Source organism: Physeter macrocephalus, chromosome 18, assembly GCF_002837175.3.
Source record: "Physeter macrocephalus isolate SW-GA chromosome 18, ASM283717v5, whole genome shotgun sequence".
NCBI lineage: Eukaryota > Metazoa > Chordata > Mammalia > Artiodactyla > Physeteridae > Physeter > Physeter macrocephalus.
In genome coordinates, this window is record NC_041231.1 from 23,541,451 (window position 1) to 23,559,443 (window position 17,993).

The 17,993-nt window shown below is 40.6% G+C and overlaps 1 protein-coding gene across 3 annotated transcripts in view; it reads left to right on the forward strand.

Annotated features, from left to right (window-relative positions):
- Positions 1-17,993, forward strand: part of FOXP1 (forkhead box P1) — a 610,819-nt gene that overhangs the window by 372,160 nt on the left and 220,666 nt on the right. For 2 of the 3 annotated variants that reach the window (XM_007105389.4, XM_007105390.4), the window contains one exon: positions 5,306-5,490. In XM_007105389.4, coding sequence (XP_007105451.1) covers positions 5,317-5,490 — 174 coding nt within the window. In that variant the 5' untranslated portion in view covers positions 5,306-5,316. Of the gene's footprint in view, positions 1-5,305; positions 5,491-6,115; positions 6,128-17,993 lie in introns of those variants that run through there. The other variant, XM_028479455.2, reaches the window with a different exon arrangement.

The following is a 17,993-nucleotide window of genomic DNA, read 5'->3' on the forward strand; positions in this document are numbered from 1 at the left end:
GCTTTCATTTACTATAAATACATTGGCCAGGATATTATGAATTTTCCAGAATACTTCCAGAGAGCAGCTCTGTTGGCAACGGCAATAAATAAGCACGCTAAACTCAGTTCTTATCCTTCCTACAAGTCCCTCCAGCCCAAAAATCGATCTTTTGAAATCAGTAGCTCTGTAATGTTTCCAAGCAAGACGAGAAGCGGGCCATTTTGGCTTCCTTAAGCTTTCCGACATCTGTGCGATTTGTAGCGCATCAGCTTTTGTGAGGTTGTGTTGAATGGATCATATGTGATGTAAACACGCCCCGCGCCTTCAGAGAGGCCATAGAGAAAGCCAGAGGAAGGTTGGGCTTTGTTTCTCCAGAAAGGACTTGCGAGTGGGTATGGCGTGGCCGTGCCCTCCAGGTGCCACGTCTTTCCTATTCAGGCACTTTGGATGGTTGTGCGCTATTTGTTGTTTTCAGTTTGTCACGAGCAGAGCAGTTCATTGGCTCTAGGGTGTTCCCAGAGGAAAGCGGAGGTTATGCATACTGGGTGCCTGGGACGAGCACGGAAGAATAGAGGGTCCAGCCTGCTGTGTTAGAAAACACAGATGCCTCTCCCATGACTTGCTTTAGGTGATGCTAAAATTGTAAAACTCAGTAGAAAGAGACAAATACAGTGGTTCGCTAAAGAATGCTGACACTTTCAGCTTTGTGTTTTATATGCTTTTCTTTGTCTACCTGCCGCCCTCACTGTCGTCTGTTGGGGTTTTGACTTTGTTTTCTTTCCGTCGATGTACCTTGCACCACCACCTAGCACAGGCCTTTGCAAATTGGAAATCCTCTCACCGTTTTTTGAACGGACAAGTTCACGTCTGCGATGGGGAGTGATTCTGGCGGCATCTCTTCCTTAACCTGCTGAGGTTTAGTTTTCTTATCTGTAAAATGGGAATAGCATTCCCTGCTTTTTCTCCCTCAGAGAATTCTTCTGCGTTTGAAAAATACATAAGAGGGCTTTGTAGTTCGTGCAGCATGACACAGATATAAAGGCTTATTAAATGGCTTGGAACATTCCATAGAAAGAAAAACTGCCAGCCCAGATATTGTTAGAAATGTTCTTAGACATCGACACTCCTCATTTTTCACATGTGCTTTTCAAAAAACCTGTTTTCTCCTGATTGGTGTGGGAGATTATGGGAAAATTTAAATCTTCCAACTGACATACTACTGTTAGCACTTGACTAATTAAGGACATCCTCGGACCAAAATAATCCTTTATGCAATTTTGGTCCCAAAGCCTGCACTCTCACAAACCTGGTTCGCAAGCCAAGCTGCTTGGCTTGATGCCTGCAAAACTTGTGCTGGAGGACTTGGCAGTCTTCTTTGGAACTGCATGGACCAAACCCTTCTCATCAAATTGTGCACTGGGGATAGTTCTTACTCCACCCACCATGATGGTGTCAAGCTCCGGAAACAGGAGCGGGGTCTCTTCGACCGACACCTGTCTTCAGGTCTGGGGTCCTGATGCTCACGTGGTTTGAAAGCAGCATTTTACCTGTAGCTCTGCCCCCTGAGGACAGGCTGTTTGGATAAATATGCCCCGTCCTGAGGGCAGGTGTAGAGTTTAGGTATAGACAATGTTTTTGTCTTTGTGGGGTGGGAAACCCCTGTAATGGATAGGCTTTCTGGAAGGTTCAAAACTTTTCTCTTTTTTCTTTAGCTATGCTTGTGATATATCCTAATAATTAAACGGGTTTCCTTGCTCACCACTAAGACCACTGTTCTCTTCCTTAAATCCCTAAACACTGTCTTTTCCTTAGCTTCTATATACATGGGCAAGTTTGTGGCAGAGAAACTAAAATGTTGGGGGGAAAAGTACCTATGTTTGACAAATTTATTTATTTATTTTTTTGGGGTGATAAACTAGGTACTTGCATTTTGCCTGGTTCTTGCATACTGGAGAAAGTTTTAGTTGTTTTCTGGTAGATTCATTACTCTGCAGACAGTAAGAATATGAACACAATTTTTAAAGGGCTGTAATCACTGAAATATCTGATCTGAAGAGACGAGAGTGAATCAGCTGTTGTGTCTGAGTTTGTTTCCCACCTGTTAACAAAAAATGCCATTCTTAATCCAGTTCAGAATTGGATTAACTTTAAAAAAAGATACGTCTTCTGGGTTTATGAAGTTTGTAGTTACGTTGGATGATACTATGCACTGAAAGGAAATAAAGACAGATAGGAATTTTTCTGCTTTAACTTTTCCATTTGTTTTTTGTACGAGTTTATAGAAAAGAGACTTAAAACCAATCCTAGCAAGAAGGCAACCTCCTCTAAAGATGCCCAGAGTTTTAAATTTCCCTGTTGTCACATATTTCACGTGTGGGGGGAGAAATCTGCAACACTCTTGGTACATATGTCTTTCCATGACTTGAATCAATTTGTTTAGAAGTTTTCTGCCCTTTTTAAAATTAGTTTTTATTAATATAAAAATTATATAGTTGATTTACAATGTTGTGTTAGTTTCTGCTGTACAGCAAAGTGAATCAGTTATACATACATCCACTCTTTTTTACATCTTTCTTTTTTTTTTTTTTGCGGTACGCGGGCCTCTCACTGCTGCGGCCTGTCCCGTTGCGGAGCACAGGCTCCGGACGCGCAGGCTCAGCGGCCATGGCTCACGGGCCCAGCCGCTCCGCGGCACGCGGGATCCCCCCGGACCGGGGCACGAATCCGCGTCCCCTGCATCGGCAGGCGGACTCTCAACCGCCGCGCCACCAGGGAAGCCCTTTTTAACATTCTTTTCCCATGTTGGCCATCACAGAGCACTGAGTAGAGTTCCCTGTGCTATACCGTAGGTCCTCATTAGTTATGTATTTTATATATAGTAGTGTGTATATGTCAATTCCAATCTCCCAACCAATTTATCCCCCCCCCCTTTTTATCTAGGATTGGTGTTTCACATTTTACTGAAGTCTTAATTATACGGGCATTTCTCAGCTTGGACGTTTGAGCTGCCATCTTCCTTTAGTGACTGTTGTTTTTTTCTGGCCTCTCTACTTGAAGTGTGACCCTGGCATCTTCACTGTTTGCCTTCCCCTGCCTCACCTCAACTTTAAGAAAACACGTCGGACTGAATTTCTCCAAATCTTGGTTCCACCACTAGTAGCTGTGATATTTACTGGGCAAATTAAAATGTCTCACAGAGCCTTAGTTTTCTCATCTAGAAAGTGGGGCTAGGAATTGTCCTGAGAACTAAATTGGAGAATACATATCAATCACCCGCAGTCGGGACTAGCACAACGCTGGTGATCAGTAGGTGGTCACAGTTGATATTAGCAAATATGGTCTTTTGTCATAACTGGGCCTCTTTACTGAGAGCTGAATTGGCTCCGTGGGATAATGGTTTTGTACCCAGAGAGCAACAAGGAGTGGGAAATGTATTCACACAAAGGCCATATTCTCTGGCGACGTGCCTTGGACTTACAGTTGTCCCCCCTCATCCACAGCTTCGCCCTCTGAGGTTTGTTACCCTCAGTCCAAAAATATTAAATGGAAAGTTCCAGAAATAAACAGTTCTTAAGTTTTAGTTTCCATGCCGTTCTCAGCATGATGAAGTCTCGCCATCCTGCACCAACCCCCTGGGAGTCACCCCTTTGTCCAGCGTTTCCCACCCATTTGTCACTTAGTAGCCATCTGGGTTGTGTCTTAGTATCACAGTGCTTGTGTTCACCTATTACACCTTAAGTAAAATAGTAACATCTATTTTACTTAATGATGGCCCCAAAGTGCAAGACTAGTGATGCCGGCAATTTGGATGTGCCACGGAGAAGCCATAAAGTGCCTCCTTTAAGAGAGAAGGTGAAAGTTCTCAACATAGTAAGAAAAGAAAAAAAAAATCACGTGGTGAAGTTGCTAAGATCTATGGGAAGAACCAATCAAGGAAAAAGAAATTCATGCTGGTTTTGCTGTCATACCTCGAGCGGCAAAAGTTGTGGCCATAGTGCGTGATAAGTGCTTATTTAAGATGGAAAAGGCATTGACTATGTCTAGCAAGATATTTTGAGAGAGAGACCACGCTCACATAACTTACATTATAGTAATTGTTATAATTGTTCTCTTGTTAGTTATTATCGTTAATCTCTTACCATGCCTAATTTAGAAATTACACTTTGTCTTAGGTATGTATGTATAGGAGAGAACGTAGTATATATAGGATTCAGTAGGCATCCGCTAGGGATCTTGGAACGTATCCCCTGTGGATAAGGGGGGACTAGTATATCTCTCTCTCTCTCTTTTTTTAAGTTTGATGCTTAGTACTTTCAGATTCAGAACTTTTCTTTGGTCTGCCTAGGCAACATTTTCTCCAAAACAAACATGAGAAGGCCCAGACCTTTCAGGCCTTAAACCAAGCTAGAGGTTAGGAATCCAGTATGAGAAACACCTAACTTTGAATGGGACTTCTCAGGAGAATTTTAACCATAAGGCAGAGATAAGAGTCTGAATTTGTTTGGCTTCTGAAAAGTGGGGAGTTTTTTTTTTCCTCTCCCTCAAAGAGGCCTATCTTATTGGAAAGGCCACTTTTGAAGAGTTTCAGTACCTGAATGAGTCCAAGGAGTGTGAATCTGTAAAATGCTTTTTGGGTTTTGAGTGTAAGGGTTTTCAGCACGAATTACCTCAGGGGGGCCTATCGGTAAGGTGCGTCATCTCCTGATAGACTGAATTTGGAGACTATTTCTCTAAGAGCGTAACACACCACACAGAGCCTGCACATACTAAAATTTAATGTTACACTTAATATGCCGAACAGAATGACTTACCAGTTTTCCAGCAGAGCATCCAGATATAATCACAGAAATTCAACCATAGATTCTAGGTTCACGTGAAAATAATGGTTTTCTTCTAAGGGGAAAAAGATAACATATAGAGAACAATACTAGTTCTCAGAACAAAACTTGAATTTGTTTTTCTCAAGTTTTTAATTTAATTTTTATTTTATATCGGACTCTTGTTGATTTACAATGTTGTGTCAGTTTCAGGCGTACAGCAAAGTGGTTCAGTTATCCATATACGTACGTTTGTTCTTTTTCACATTCTTTTCCCGTCTAGGCTGTTAGAGAATACTGATAGAGTTCCCTGTGCTCTACAGTTCGGTGTTCAAAAACTAGGCAATTGGACCATTTCTAAGGGGTAACGTGAGTGAGAGGAAATGACAACTGTTTACAGATTTTGGCAACCCTGAAGGCAGGGCCCTTCTCCTAATGTACAACAACTGTGCTAACAGCTGCTTTTCTCTTTCTCCCCGGCTCCCTCCTAAAAACCCTTCTACCAGGTTTTTGAGTCATGATGCAAGAATCTGGGACCGAGACGAAAAGTAACGGTTCAGCCATCCAGAATGGGTCAAGCGGCGGCAGCCACTTGGTAGAGTGCGGTGGCCTCCGGGAAGGGCGGCCCAACGGGGAGACGCCGGCCGCGGACGTGGGGGCGGCCGATCTGGCCCATGTGCAGCAGCAGCAGGTACTGAGCTCCGGAGCGGGGGCTGTGGAGGGCGGTGGGTGCCGACGCCACCGCTTACCCTGACGTTTGCCCGGTGCTCACCGGCTCTCTGCCTGTAATCACCGTCTTTGAAGCCACTAGCACACCGGGGCCCCAGTGACTGGCTTAATTAAGAGACGGAACTGCCAGGGGCTTGAGAAGTAGAGTCTTGGAAGCCCCCTCTGGCTTGGGGAATGGTGGTTGAAACTGAGGTTGGGTGGACCCCTGGCCACTTCCTTTGAGCCTCTAATGTGTCAGCCTAAAGTTTACCTACTTGCAGTAAAACAAATCTTTGGAGAAATGGTTCCCAGTGCTTGAATCAAAAACTAAATACATAGACTTATTAAACCCGATGGTGAGAGAAACAAAAGAAGGGATCAAGGATAAAAGAAAAATGAGGGCTATAAGAGGGAAAAGCAGGTGACTTAGGAGAATAGAAATAAATGGAAATACCCAAGCAGAATTGGGTAAATAAGAAGACATCAGTAACATAGGCATCGGTGTAAGAAACCGCCCGCTGCCACCTGGAAGAATTTAGGGAGCTGGGCCACTTACACACATAGGGCAGTTGGTATGTGACTTTTAAATTCTGTCTTAGTGGTGGCTCCCCCAAATGCACGTAAGTTGCGATGTATTCATTCTGTTGTATCCTTTGTGGGTGTTTATAGTGGGTACCTGGGAGTGACTGGTAAGATATTTCCAAAGGGTAAAGGGTGTGACCCGGCAAATGGCATTGTGTGGCCAGTTGATGCCGATTCAAATAAGTAAAGAGCATTTGCTTGAAGATAAGCATTGTTTTCCCAGCCTCTCTTGTAATTAGGAAATATTGTTTGTTTTTGTTAATGATAATGGATGATTTGTGTTGCATTTTAGTGTTTGGTTCATTTATTCAGTACAGAGTAATGGTGCCATTTGGAAAAAGGTGTAAAAAGAGTGATTCATTTATTCAGTACAAGGTAGTGGTGCCATTTGGAAAAAGGTGTAAAAAGAATGGTGCATCTTTGGACTTTCTGAGTGAAACAGAAATTGCTGGGGGTTGAAGGAAGAGAAAGAAAAACACAAACCTTTTCTCAAACCATTTTCTTGCAATCTATAGCAGAGAAGCCAAGGCAGTCCCTCCTTGTTTTAGGGATATAGCCTTTGACAGGCTCTAAAACATGTATTATTTTCTCCTTACTAAGAATTTTTTACAAATAAGGAGCCATTAGATTGTTAGTCTATCAGAAGTTGGTGGAACCAGTTTGAGACAATGGAATCTGTCGGGGAAAGATAACAGAGAAAGAGAAGGAGACTCACAGACAAGCTAAGGTCTTAATTCAGAGGACTTGAAGTGGTTTGATCTCTCTTTTAGTGGCAGCTCAAATCTGATCGTGCCTGCTTCCTGGGCATCGCGTGAGCTGGGATTTATGATGTATGTTGTGTATAAACTTTGGGCACTTGCGTTAGTGTAAATGGCCAAATTCCACCCGATGCGGTTATTGACAAAACGTATCAGCATATGCTAGAAAGGTATCCATGTGTTTGTGTGTGTATTTTGTTCATTTGATATTCTCAGATGTTTATGGTTCTATTGAGAATAAATAGTTGGTAATTTGGTCTGCCATTTTCTGTGCCCTTACCATACAGAGGCCAAGATCAACTGTTTCTTTATGGAGTGGTTGAAGTGGGGCTATTGACTGATGTGGTATGAACCCCGAGTAATTAGTATTTAGATTATGTTAATTGGATAAATGAAAATTAACTTCTTCTGATTTTTATTTGAAAAACTGAAAATCATCCACTCTCTCAAAGTCGTAAGCCAGCCAAAAACTTTGCTTTTATACCATCAACATACACACACACACACACACACACACACACACAGCCCGACCCCACGAACAGCAACCACAAGTTGACCTCACAGAAGAAAGTTGTATACATGCGTTTTAACAGCATCTTCCTTGAAAACCATCAGTAGCAAAATTAGTTATTCGTGTCTCCCCTCTTTATCTCGACTGTGACCACTTTGGAAATTATGTTGTTATGGGTTATTGATATAAAGGTCAATACCTTTTGATTGTACTTCGAAGTGCTTTTAATATTTTTATAACAATTTTATTTCTAATTGCCAAGGATGTGTTTTGGGAAGGAAGAAAGCAGTTGGGTCTATCATTGTGGCTAAAACCCCACATATTGTGGTTGGCAGGCCTTTTTGGTCTTTTAAAATAAAATACTGACAGCTGTGTGACTTCCCTAAGTGTATGATGAGGCTCTTAACAGGTTGTTGGGGGGAAAGAAAATCTGTAGATGAAATAAGAAAATAACCCCGACAGGATTGAAAAAAGTTTTACAGGACTCGCATCATCAGTTTTCTAACAGACTGAAAACTGCTACAATTAAACAGTTTGGAGAAATCCGAATGTCAGCGTGATGGACGTGGGTTGTTTTCGTCATTTTTATTCTACAGGTTTTTACTTGAAGTGAGAATACCAGCAATGAGAAAATCACAGCCATGCTGAATTCATTACTGCGGTAGTCACACAAAACCACGGATAAAATTTCAATAACTGCAGGCCACAGTTGAGTAAACAGTTGCACTGAAATTTAATTCCTGTTGACTTTTCCCCCATTCCTCGCCAGGGGCACATTCTGACTCTGTAGTACAAAGACAACAGGGGTTACAGCTTTGATTAATGTAGGACAGTGGAAGAGAATTAGAACTGTAAAATATGTTAGAAGTCCATGGAACAAAAAGATCTGGCTTAAAAAGACTTGGTATAAAAATGAGTTAATTATGCTGTGTATGAAACTGAATGTTCTAGGATTTTCCAGTTGCACCAGTACAATCATTGACGATATAGGGAGAATTTTCACCTAGTGCCAGGATTTAAAATACATAAATGCAAGCCTCTCCATGTTTGATCGATATTACCAAAGATAATTACGAATGAGAGCAAGTGCCCTTTCAGGATGGAGAGCTTTCACGAAGATTCGCTGTGAAGTGAGTGACTTCTGTGCTGTGTTTGGTCTATAGGTTGGTTAAATTGGGTCCAAATAGACTTGTGTGTGTGTGTGTGTGTGTGTGTGTTTCATTACGTTGTTGACCACCTAGAAAAATGGGAGAAATCTGGCTTTTACCTTTTCTCTTGAAAAATCAGCAGATCTGGTAACCGTGGCCAATATTCCTACAAGGGTAATGATTGTTGGGAGATGAATTGCTACTAAGTCAGGGAGCCTATAGCCCGGCAGTCAGCCTGAGTTCCCACCCAGTACCTTTGCTGACTTGTATCCTCTAGGCAGTGGAGTTGGTGATTCTTTTCTGGAAGTTGCCATCATCACTCAGAAGCCATCGGCCAAGGAGAGGTGCTACCATTAGCTGGAGGAGCCCGCCCACACACTCACAAACTGTCTTCCTTCCTCAAAACTAAATGTATTATCTCTGTAATGTTTCAACTCTACTTATATCTGGGGCATGAAACTCTTATAACAATAGTTTTCTAATAATATAATTTGATAATGCTTCCGAACATTTTCTTTTAGCCATTGAATAATTCTTTACCCAGTACCATCACTGCTTTTTATTTCCTATTATCCCTGTCCCATTTCTAGGTCTGTGAAAGTTCTGTATTGAATATGGACTACTCCATTATGAAACTCAGCAACAAATACTATTACCAATTACTAAAGTTTTTTTTTTCTTTCTTTCTTAAAGAAAGGATTTTAAAATGTCCAGAGCAATTTCACAAACTGTGTGGATTAATGCATTTTAAAAGTCTTGAATTTTAGAAAGCAGGATTTTATTTCCATATTGCTGCAAATGAGAGCTTTTTCAGATAAGCATATTACATAGAGCATAATGTTTAGAAGTTTCTCCATATACAGCATATGCTGTCAGGTCAATTAACAGAATGCATACTAGAAAATGTTTATTCAATAAAAATGAATAGCTGTTAAATAAAACAGCTATAATTCTTAACAACATTCCATTTAATGATGGGCTTTTTTTCTTTTCTTTTTTTTTTTTTGGTACCACCTGGCACTTTTATTGTCTGCAAGTCAGTGTAGGGAGAGCTTTGCTTGCTAGAGTGTTGAGGTATGGCTGTCGTTTTCTATGAGAAGGGCAGTTTAGAAGTAGTCTGTGAGAAGAACATTTAAAAAAAATAAACTAAATATGGAATTCAAAGATATATTATTTGGAGAGTGTGGACAAGTGGTGTGTTTACTTCATATTGCTTCTTTGACATTTGGTTTAAGGTGTTGGACCTTTTAGCCCAAAAGACGTACATGTTTCATGTTAATAATTTAAAAGAAAAAAAAACAGTCAATGACTATTAAGGAGGTAAAAGAAATAGAAGGGATAGGGAGCTTCTGCAAAATCATGAACGAGAAGGAGGAGGATCCACTGGGTTGAATTTTGCCAATGAGCCATTGAAGGAGGTAAAAGATGAGTCATTACACAGGACCAGAGACGCTCAGAAATTCTTCTCTTCGTTGTCAAAATGGTAGAATGGATCCCTTCCTTTAGTTTTTGTGACTGAACTTACTAGTGGATATCGAACAGAACAGGGAGAATGTCCTACCAACATTTCAAATTTTAAGTGCCTCTGTAGAAAACAATGCCTGGAAGAAATAGCTGTCGGTGTTTGGGTGGGCAGTAAGGTCGTATGATAGGGGCCCTCCCTTTGTTTCTTATTCTCCCCCATCTTTCTGTGGGGGACCGTGTTAAAGTCCAGTGGCCATCCTTTGCTTGTTTACCCTTCTACAGAGGGAAGCCCAGGTGATTAGGTATGCATCTGTAGGTGCAAAGATGAGGTATCAGTGGCCATCTCAGCCTTACCATTCTCTTTTTCTTTGAAAAAGGTTGCTTATGAACTTTGTAGGGAATCCCCTCAAATTCCCATTGTAGCAGCCAGGGACTGTGTCTGAGAGGGAGGGTCTCTGGACGCCACTGGAAGGGTAAAGATGTTCAGCATCTTTGTATCCTAAGAGGGGAGCTTTCAGAAGAAAGTACAGAAGAAGAAGAGATTATTCATCTTTATTAAGTGCCCTCATGGGGATGGGGACTGTGATAGGGGCAGCGCCTACCTTCACTCATAGAGGAAGACCAAGCTATAGTTTTCAATTATAAAATTAAAAAAATGTAAAGGAATTGCTCTGCTCAGGTAGCCTCTTCTGGGATACAAGGTAGAGTTCAAATACTATAGACAATATTGATGGTCAAAAATATTTTGTAGGAATCAATGCCACCAAAATGTTAGCGAAAATCAAACAAATTGAAACGAAACAGACGGGAATTCAGATAATTCCTACAAATAAAGAAGAAACAGCCACAACAATAACAGACTTGCACTTTTTCTCAATTCCTTTTGTGGCTATTTCTGGAAAAGGCATCTTTCCCCCGAATGCTAAATTTAGTTCTCTACTCTGTTGTTTAGGTCTGCCTTCCATCCAAATATTGTTGTCAAAGATTTATGTAACTTGGGATGTGAGCCTTGTATGAAATTCTTTCAAGTTCTGATCTCTGAACAGTTGTGTGTCATTAATCTCTCCACTGCAAATTAAGATGGTCCAGGAAAAAAGAGTCGTGTACGTAAGAGTGTAGTACTAGAAACCCAGATGCTGCATTTCACTGTGACTGAAGTGTACCTTCTTGACGTAAAGCAAAGGCATTGCTCCTTTGAGAGGTAATTTTCAGCCCTGACCTGTGAGCTAATAATAATGGTAAAGAAAAAAATACTCCCTATCTCTTGTCTAATCAGAAATCTTTTTGAACTTTCAGGAGGGATGACTTTAATGGTAATTTGTTGACAGATTAGCTTCGGTGATTGCAAAGCGTTTGTTTTGCAAAACTGGCAGGCTCCTATCTGTTCTCTGAAGGCAGGCAACCTACTTTGCTGTTTTGCAAGTGCCTGCCTTTATTGACAACTAGTGCTGAACAGGCAGAATTGGTATGTTTGTGTAATGTAAACCTATAGCTCGCCTGATGGAGTCTAGTGTCCTTTTAGGTAGTGCACAGATTGCTTGATAAAAAGGGTTACAAGGTGACTGCTTTTATGACAAAGTAGAATAGCAATATAAATGCGAGTGGTGGATGGAGCAGGAGAAAAGGAAGTTTATAGAGGGAATTGAACCCCATATTAGAAAGTTTCTTTTCATCACTTGGTCTTTGAACGCAAATCTGTTGTAATCATGAAGTGTTACTTGTAACATTCCAGAGACCCTTTGCTAAATACTGTGTTTGATTTGGTTCCTGGAAATACAACTGTATTTTTTTTTTTTTTCCCCCTCTCTCACACGAAAATGTGGTGAAGAGAGTTTCACATACTGGCCTGGCCTCAGCTTTGGTTCGAGGCGGCTGCTAAATGTACTGCAAAACATGTCTTAACTTTGGTTCTTAGCTTGCAAATTCTTGGAATTCATTTATTCATTTGTTTGCCTATTTTCATTTCATCTTTATGGTGTCATGCCTACGTGTGATGAAATGTGGGGAGCACATTGCTATGTGAGGTGCTGGGAAAGTATGGGAGCATCACTTGGGAGTCTCTTAGGCTGGAGCCTAAAAAGTAAGCCTGGAGCGGTGGGAAGGTGGGTAGAAGCTGAACTGAGGTCAGTTTGTGGGAGGCTTGAGTTCCTAAGCCAGGGGAGGTTTCCAGGCTGAAAAGAAAGGCCATCCAAGAGGTGGTGGACTGAAGGTAAAAAAGAAGGTTGGACCTGGCCTGGTTTGGAAGGAAAGAGATCTGGAGAGATGAATCGTAGTGACAAGGCCATTGCACTCGGTCCTGGATTTAGCAGTGGGACACCAGCCCTGGCCTTATGTCATTGAGGGCACCATGTTGTCGACCCTGCCTTGTTCCCTGCATTTCTCCTCCTGCCTTGGAAGCCCTTGGTCTAGCCGTCAGCCCCATAAGCGCAGGGATGGGCCTTTCTCATCCCCTGATATTCATTCCTCGGCACAGAGTACAGTACCTGGCGGAGAGTAGTTCTTATTAGCCTCTGGGAATGAATGAAACAGAAAGAGAAAGGAATGCCTGGGTCACGAGAAACCATTCAAGGGCATGTTGGCAAATCGACAGTGCCTTTTGGAATAGGAGATGTGAGGGCATCAAAAAGTGGGAGTTATGAGGGGTGATTCAAGATTTCCAGTCTGAACGACGGGCAAAACAGTGCACCGTGAAACAGAGAGAGGACAACGGGAGGAGAAGCCAAGCTCCTTTCTACCTGTTACTAATCGGTTATTATGATATGATAAAGGAGGCACAAACATAACTTGTAAATAAAGGGTGGATTTATTTTGGAAAAGTCCCGCTTTTGTTTCAAGGCTGTTTAAAAAAAAAAAAGACACCCTCCTATGTCACTCAAACTCGCTACTTTGATTGTATGTGTTTATTCAGATTAAAATTATCGAATATTTTCCCTTTAGCCTCTGCCAGTTACTAATGAGTATATCTTCCAGAAGTCACATGGGAAGTGCTGATAAACTGCTTGTGTTCCTATTGATCAGGGAATGCGCTTATCTCTCTTCGAGAACAAAACTACCAAGTTAGATCTTTGATAAAGTGTCTCATATTGACACAGGTTTCTTAGATGAATTTGTTTTTTTAAGGTGAAGGGAGTGCCTGTTGTGCTTCCTTTGTTGGAAAAATACAATGTGTAATTATTAAACAGTTGGTGCTATTGGAAGACCTATTTAGGGGGGTATAGATTCAACTGCTGAGGGAGAGCAAGGCTTGTTTGTGAGTTGAAGTTGAGCCCTGCGTAGAGGTGGATGGAGGGAAGGAAGCTCTGTTCTCTGTAATCCTTCTCGAGAGAGTATTTTCCAGTATCTTCTATATAAACTGACGGTACACATACTGACTTCGGAGGCGATAGGATTTTTTATTTTGTGAAGTTGGTAACCCTAAGGTTCTCCCTGAATTAACTCTGTATCCCCATTTTTAGACTGTGCCTTTGAGACTGTACCCAAAATAAAATGAACTTCCTGACGCAGATTCTTCTTCCGCAGAGTTTCCTAAAGTAGACTGTTTATTACACCCTTTCTCATCCACGCAACCATAAGTAATTGTCAGAATCATGTCGCTTGTCAAGAGAGGCAAGTGTCAGCTGTTCTGAAATCGGCGTTTTTATCACTGTACCTTCTCTCACCCCCAACACCCCTCTCTCCACATTGAAGGGAAGGTGACATGATGTCTTAGTCATTCAAATCCAATAACTTTTAATCTGAAGGTTAAGTAGTGAGATATAAACTAAGAGATGATAATATCAATTTTATGTTCACTGAAGGGCACAGTATACCTCTTTCTAGTGGAGGGAAAATTGTGCGTAAAATGTCTTTTGCTTCTCAACAGCAGAGCCAGGCCTCTCAGAGCCAAAGGAAGAAAGAGTTTTGGAAAAATTTAATAAAATGAGACGTAACATCCTAGAACAGGGCAAAAGTAGCCTTTTATTGTTGTAATGATTGTGTTAATTTTTCAAGGTTGCACGGTAAGAAGTAGTTCCATCTTCCATCTTTATAGCCTCTCGTATTGACTCCTGTTATCCTCTCTATGAACTCAACACCCTTTTCAAGGTTAAAGACTGGGAGAGAATGACATAATGCTCATTCTTTCCTGACTATTTTTGGTCCTAATGTGGATGATAAATAATACTGTGATAATATTGCTTAACTTGCCTCATTTTTTTTCCTCCTCGTGCTGATATTTCCATTTCCATGCAATAGAAATTCAACAGGCCAAGGTACTAAGTGAAAATGCCTTGGCAACATGCATTTTTATCATGATCTGCTGATTTATTTCGTTAGATTGACACTCGTCTTACAAACACAAAGTTTGTGCCGTGTATTCTACGGATATGTTATGGGCATTTATGTACAGACTTACTGTACCATTAATATGCTGTAAGAGGGAAAGAAAGCATCATGCGTAAACTGGGTATGTGATAGTCCCTGTTATAATCGTCAAGATGATATCCTGTAATGTAGTGATTCACAATTATAATTGTCAAGATTGCGTTCTGGAATTATTTTAAACTTGTCTCAGCCATTCATCACGCATTACCTTTTTTGGGTAAGTTCTAGGTACAAAGCACTGTGTTGAACCTGCAGACCATACTGCGGGTCGGTGAACTAAGGCAGAGGCCAAATCTGGCCTGCCACCTGTTCTTTGAAATAAAGATTCTATTGGAATACAGCCATGCCCCTTTTTTCTCTGGTATACAGCTGCTTTCTCCCTACCACAGCAGAGGGGAGTTGTCGCAACGGAGAATCTGTGGCTCACAAAACCTAAAATGCGTATTACCTGGTCCTTTACGGAAAAAGTTTGTTGACCCCCTGGTTTAGTGAATGGCAGACGTGGCAAGATTCGCCTTCCAGAACCTTCTACTCTTAGTGTCAGGTAACAAAACTGAAGGATCATTCCCTCCTTTTTTTTCCTAAAGTATCCATATATATGTATATGTCTCATACTTTAAGACTTCTTTTGCATTTTCTAAAATGGTAAATTAACGGGTAGTTGTCATCATACCTGCAGAGTTGCTTTCTAATCCTTTAACTGTATGCATCTTACAAATGGAAAGTTTTGGCACAATTGGTGGTTAGAAGAATAATCAGCCAGCCTACTAAGAAAATGGAGGGTAGGACACTGAAGGGGTCACTTGAAGAGCAGACATCTTTGGCCATGGTTCTCCTCCCAGAGGAAATTAGCATTAAAAAGTAGCATACCTTACGTTTCGGAGTCTCTTCGTTGGCTAGAAGATGCAAAGAAATGTCCTGAATATCTCCCTGCATTCGTAAAGTTCATGAGCTAATTGGACTAGAACAAGACATAAACATGTGCATTAAATACTAGTAACAATTACAAAGCACGTGAAGATAAGCTGTGGAAGAGATGCAACTGATTAATTGACAGATACGTGATTTAAGCAATAAATCTCCAGTAACCCAGAGAGGAAGAGTTTATTTGTGTCTGTCTTGGTGGAATTTTTGAAGACACTGATAAAACTGAGGAAACAGTAACTCAGTATGTGCACACCAGCTGATTTAGTTTAACCCTTTCAATCAGGAGATGATGAATGGAAGGTATATACTGAGCTATGTGGATTTGGCCTATGACTTAGATACTAAGTGGTCAAGAGATGTATCTTTGCCATTTTGTCTGTCATTTTTAATTTGGTGAGAAGCAAGGGTGGTTTTCTGTTGTGGAAGGCCTGGAGGCATATGGTAAGTAGAGGTCATTTTATGCTGGATACCAGCATCTGAGTTGATTGGTCTCCAGGAAATGGTCCGGGGCCTATCTGTTTACACAGACCATTGCCTGAGTTGAGTGTATGATTTCCAGAGATTAGATGAGAGCTGACAAGGCTGGTCATTTGGTTGGTGGTGTCCGTATTTCACATACTTTTATATTGAATTTTAGCTCATTCACCTCTATTCATCATATAGCTAGAACAACTGAAACCATAGTACCTTATTTTAAAATAGTTGTCAAATTTGAAGATCTTTACTCAATCCAGCTATTTTTATGAACTGACAGTCTTTCCTAGAAAATGCATTGGCCTGGTATTTTCTCCCTTCTGCCTTTCTTCTTTCTTTTCTTACCTTCTTGTTTGTTTCTATTTTTAAGTTTGTTATCAGGTGACATCATTCTGCAGTATCTCCCAATTAGTGAAAAATCTCCTTACTCTTCCAAGTGGGTGGGTTTCTCTGCCCTAGGTCATATCTTTAATTCCATGATTCTTATATTGTTCACCTTTTTAAGGTCCCTCCTTTGCGAATCTGAGGAAACCTGAGCACCTTTCACTCTGAAAAGTGTGTGCATACGTGTGTGTTTGTGTAATTTTGCAATTGCAGTTTCATGTGCATCCCGCCCCCAATTGAAACACTCTACAGCCCGTACTGCATGTTAATTAGATTTGCTAGCTGGTTCAGTGTCTGGAAACAAATGTTTCCAGATTTTTCTATATTTAATTAATGTTAAGTGTATTAGTAACCTATCTCTAATTTGGAAAAGGTTTCCTCTTTTGGCTCTAAATGCTTACCAATGTGTCCCTGGAATTAGTTCTTGGATATCTTAAATGTAGCACTATAAATGCCAGCTCTGAAGGAAACTTTGGAAAATAAGGTCATATAAAGCACTCTGCGCAGGTCCTGAGAGTCATTTTATGTTTATTCATAGGCATTCACCAGGTTTACATACTCGTGAACTTTTCTAACTGAAGAACACTATATACTAGTTGGAAGAGCTTTGACCACATTAGCAAAGATTACAGTAAACGATGCATACAGCCCTGGCACCCCCTTATGTGGCTTATATAAACTTGTGTAGCCCATTCTGGGGGGCCGTCTGGCGTTGTGTAGCAGGAGGCTTTAGAACAGCCACACCCTTTGATTCAGGGTAACGCTTTTACTGAGCAATTGTGTAGCATTCAGCAGCGGTTCTCAAACTTTTTATATGTATGGGAATCATTTAGAGGAGGACGTCTTAAAGCAGCTTGCAGGACCCACCCTCAGAGTACTTTATTCTGTAGATCTGGGATGGGGCCCAAGAATTTGCATTTCTGGTGCTTCTAACCCGTTCTCTGCTGCTGGCTAGGGCACCCTTGATGACCACTGGAAAAGGCAGAGCATCTAAAGGCATAAATGTTGGAGCCAGCTTGTTTGGCCTGAGTCATGACTCGGCAGTGCCACTTACTAGTTTGGTGATTGCACAAGTTAGTTAATTTCTCTGTGCCTCAGTTTACACATTCATCACATGGGGATGATATCAGCGTTTAATATTCTGAGTATATGGGTCTGTAAATGTTAGCTGCTGGCATTCTTATCTTTACCATCATCAGCATCATCATTAGGAATTTAACCTACAGACATAATGTGAAGCAAACAGCAAGATTTATACCTGAAGATGTTCATTATGGTAGTATTTATGATATGGTAGTATTTATGATGCAAAAAATAAAAAATACCCTAAATCACTGACATTAGAAGAAAGGTTAAATAAATGGTTATACATAAGTTAGAAGTAATAAGTACCCATTAAGACTCACACACTTGTAGAATATTTAATAACTTTATCAATTATAAACATTTTTAACTTAAAAAATTATAGTACAGTAATTGGTGGGAGAAAAAAACCTGAAAAGGCCCATTAAAAAAAGTTACCAATAGTTTTTGTATGTTTATGGGATTGTACTTTTTCTTTTAACATCTTTATTGGAGTATAATTGCTTTACAATGGTGTGTTAGTTTCTGATTTATAACAAAGTGAATCACCTATACATATATATGTGTGTGTATATATATATACACACATATATATGTATGGGTATATATGTGTGTATATATATATATACACACATATATATGTATGGGTATATATGTGTATGTATATATATATACACATATATGTATGGGTATATATATATATATATGTGTATGGGTATATATATGTATGGGATATATATATATATCCCCATATCTCCTCCCTCTTGCGTCTCCCTCCCTATCCCACCCCTCT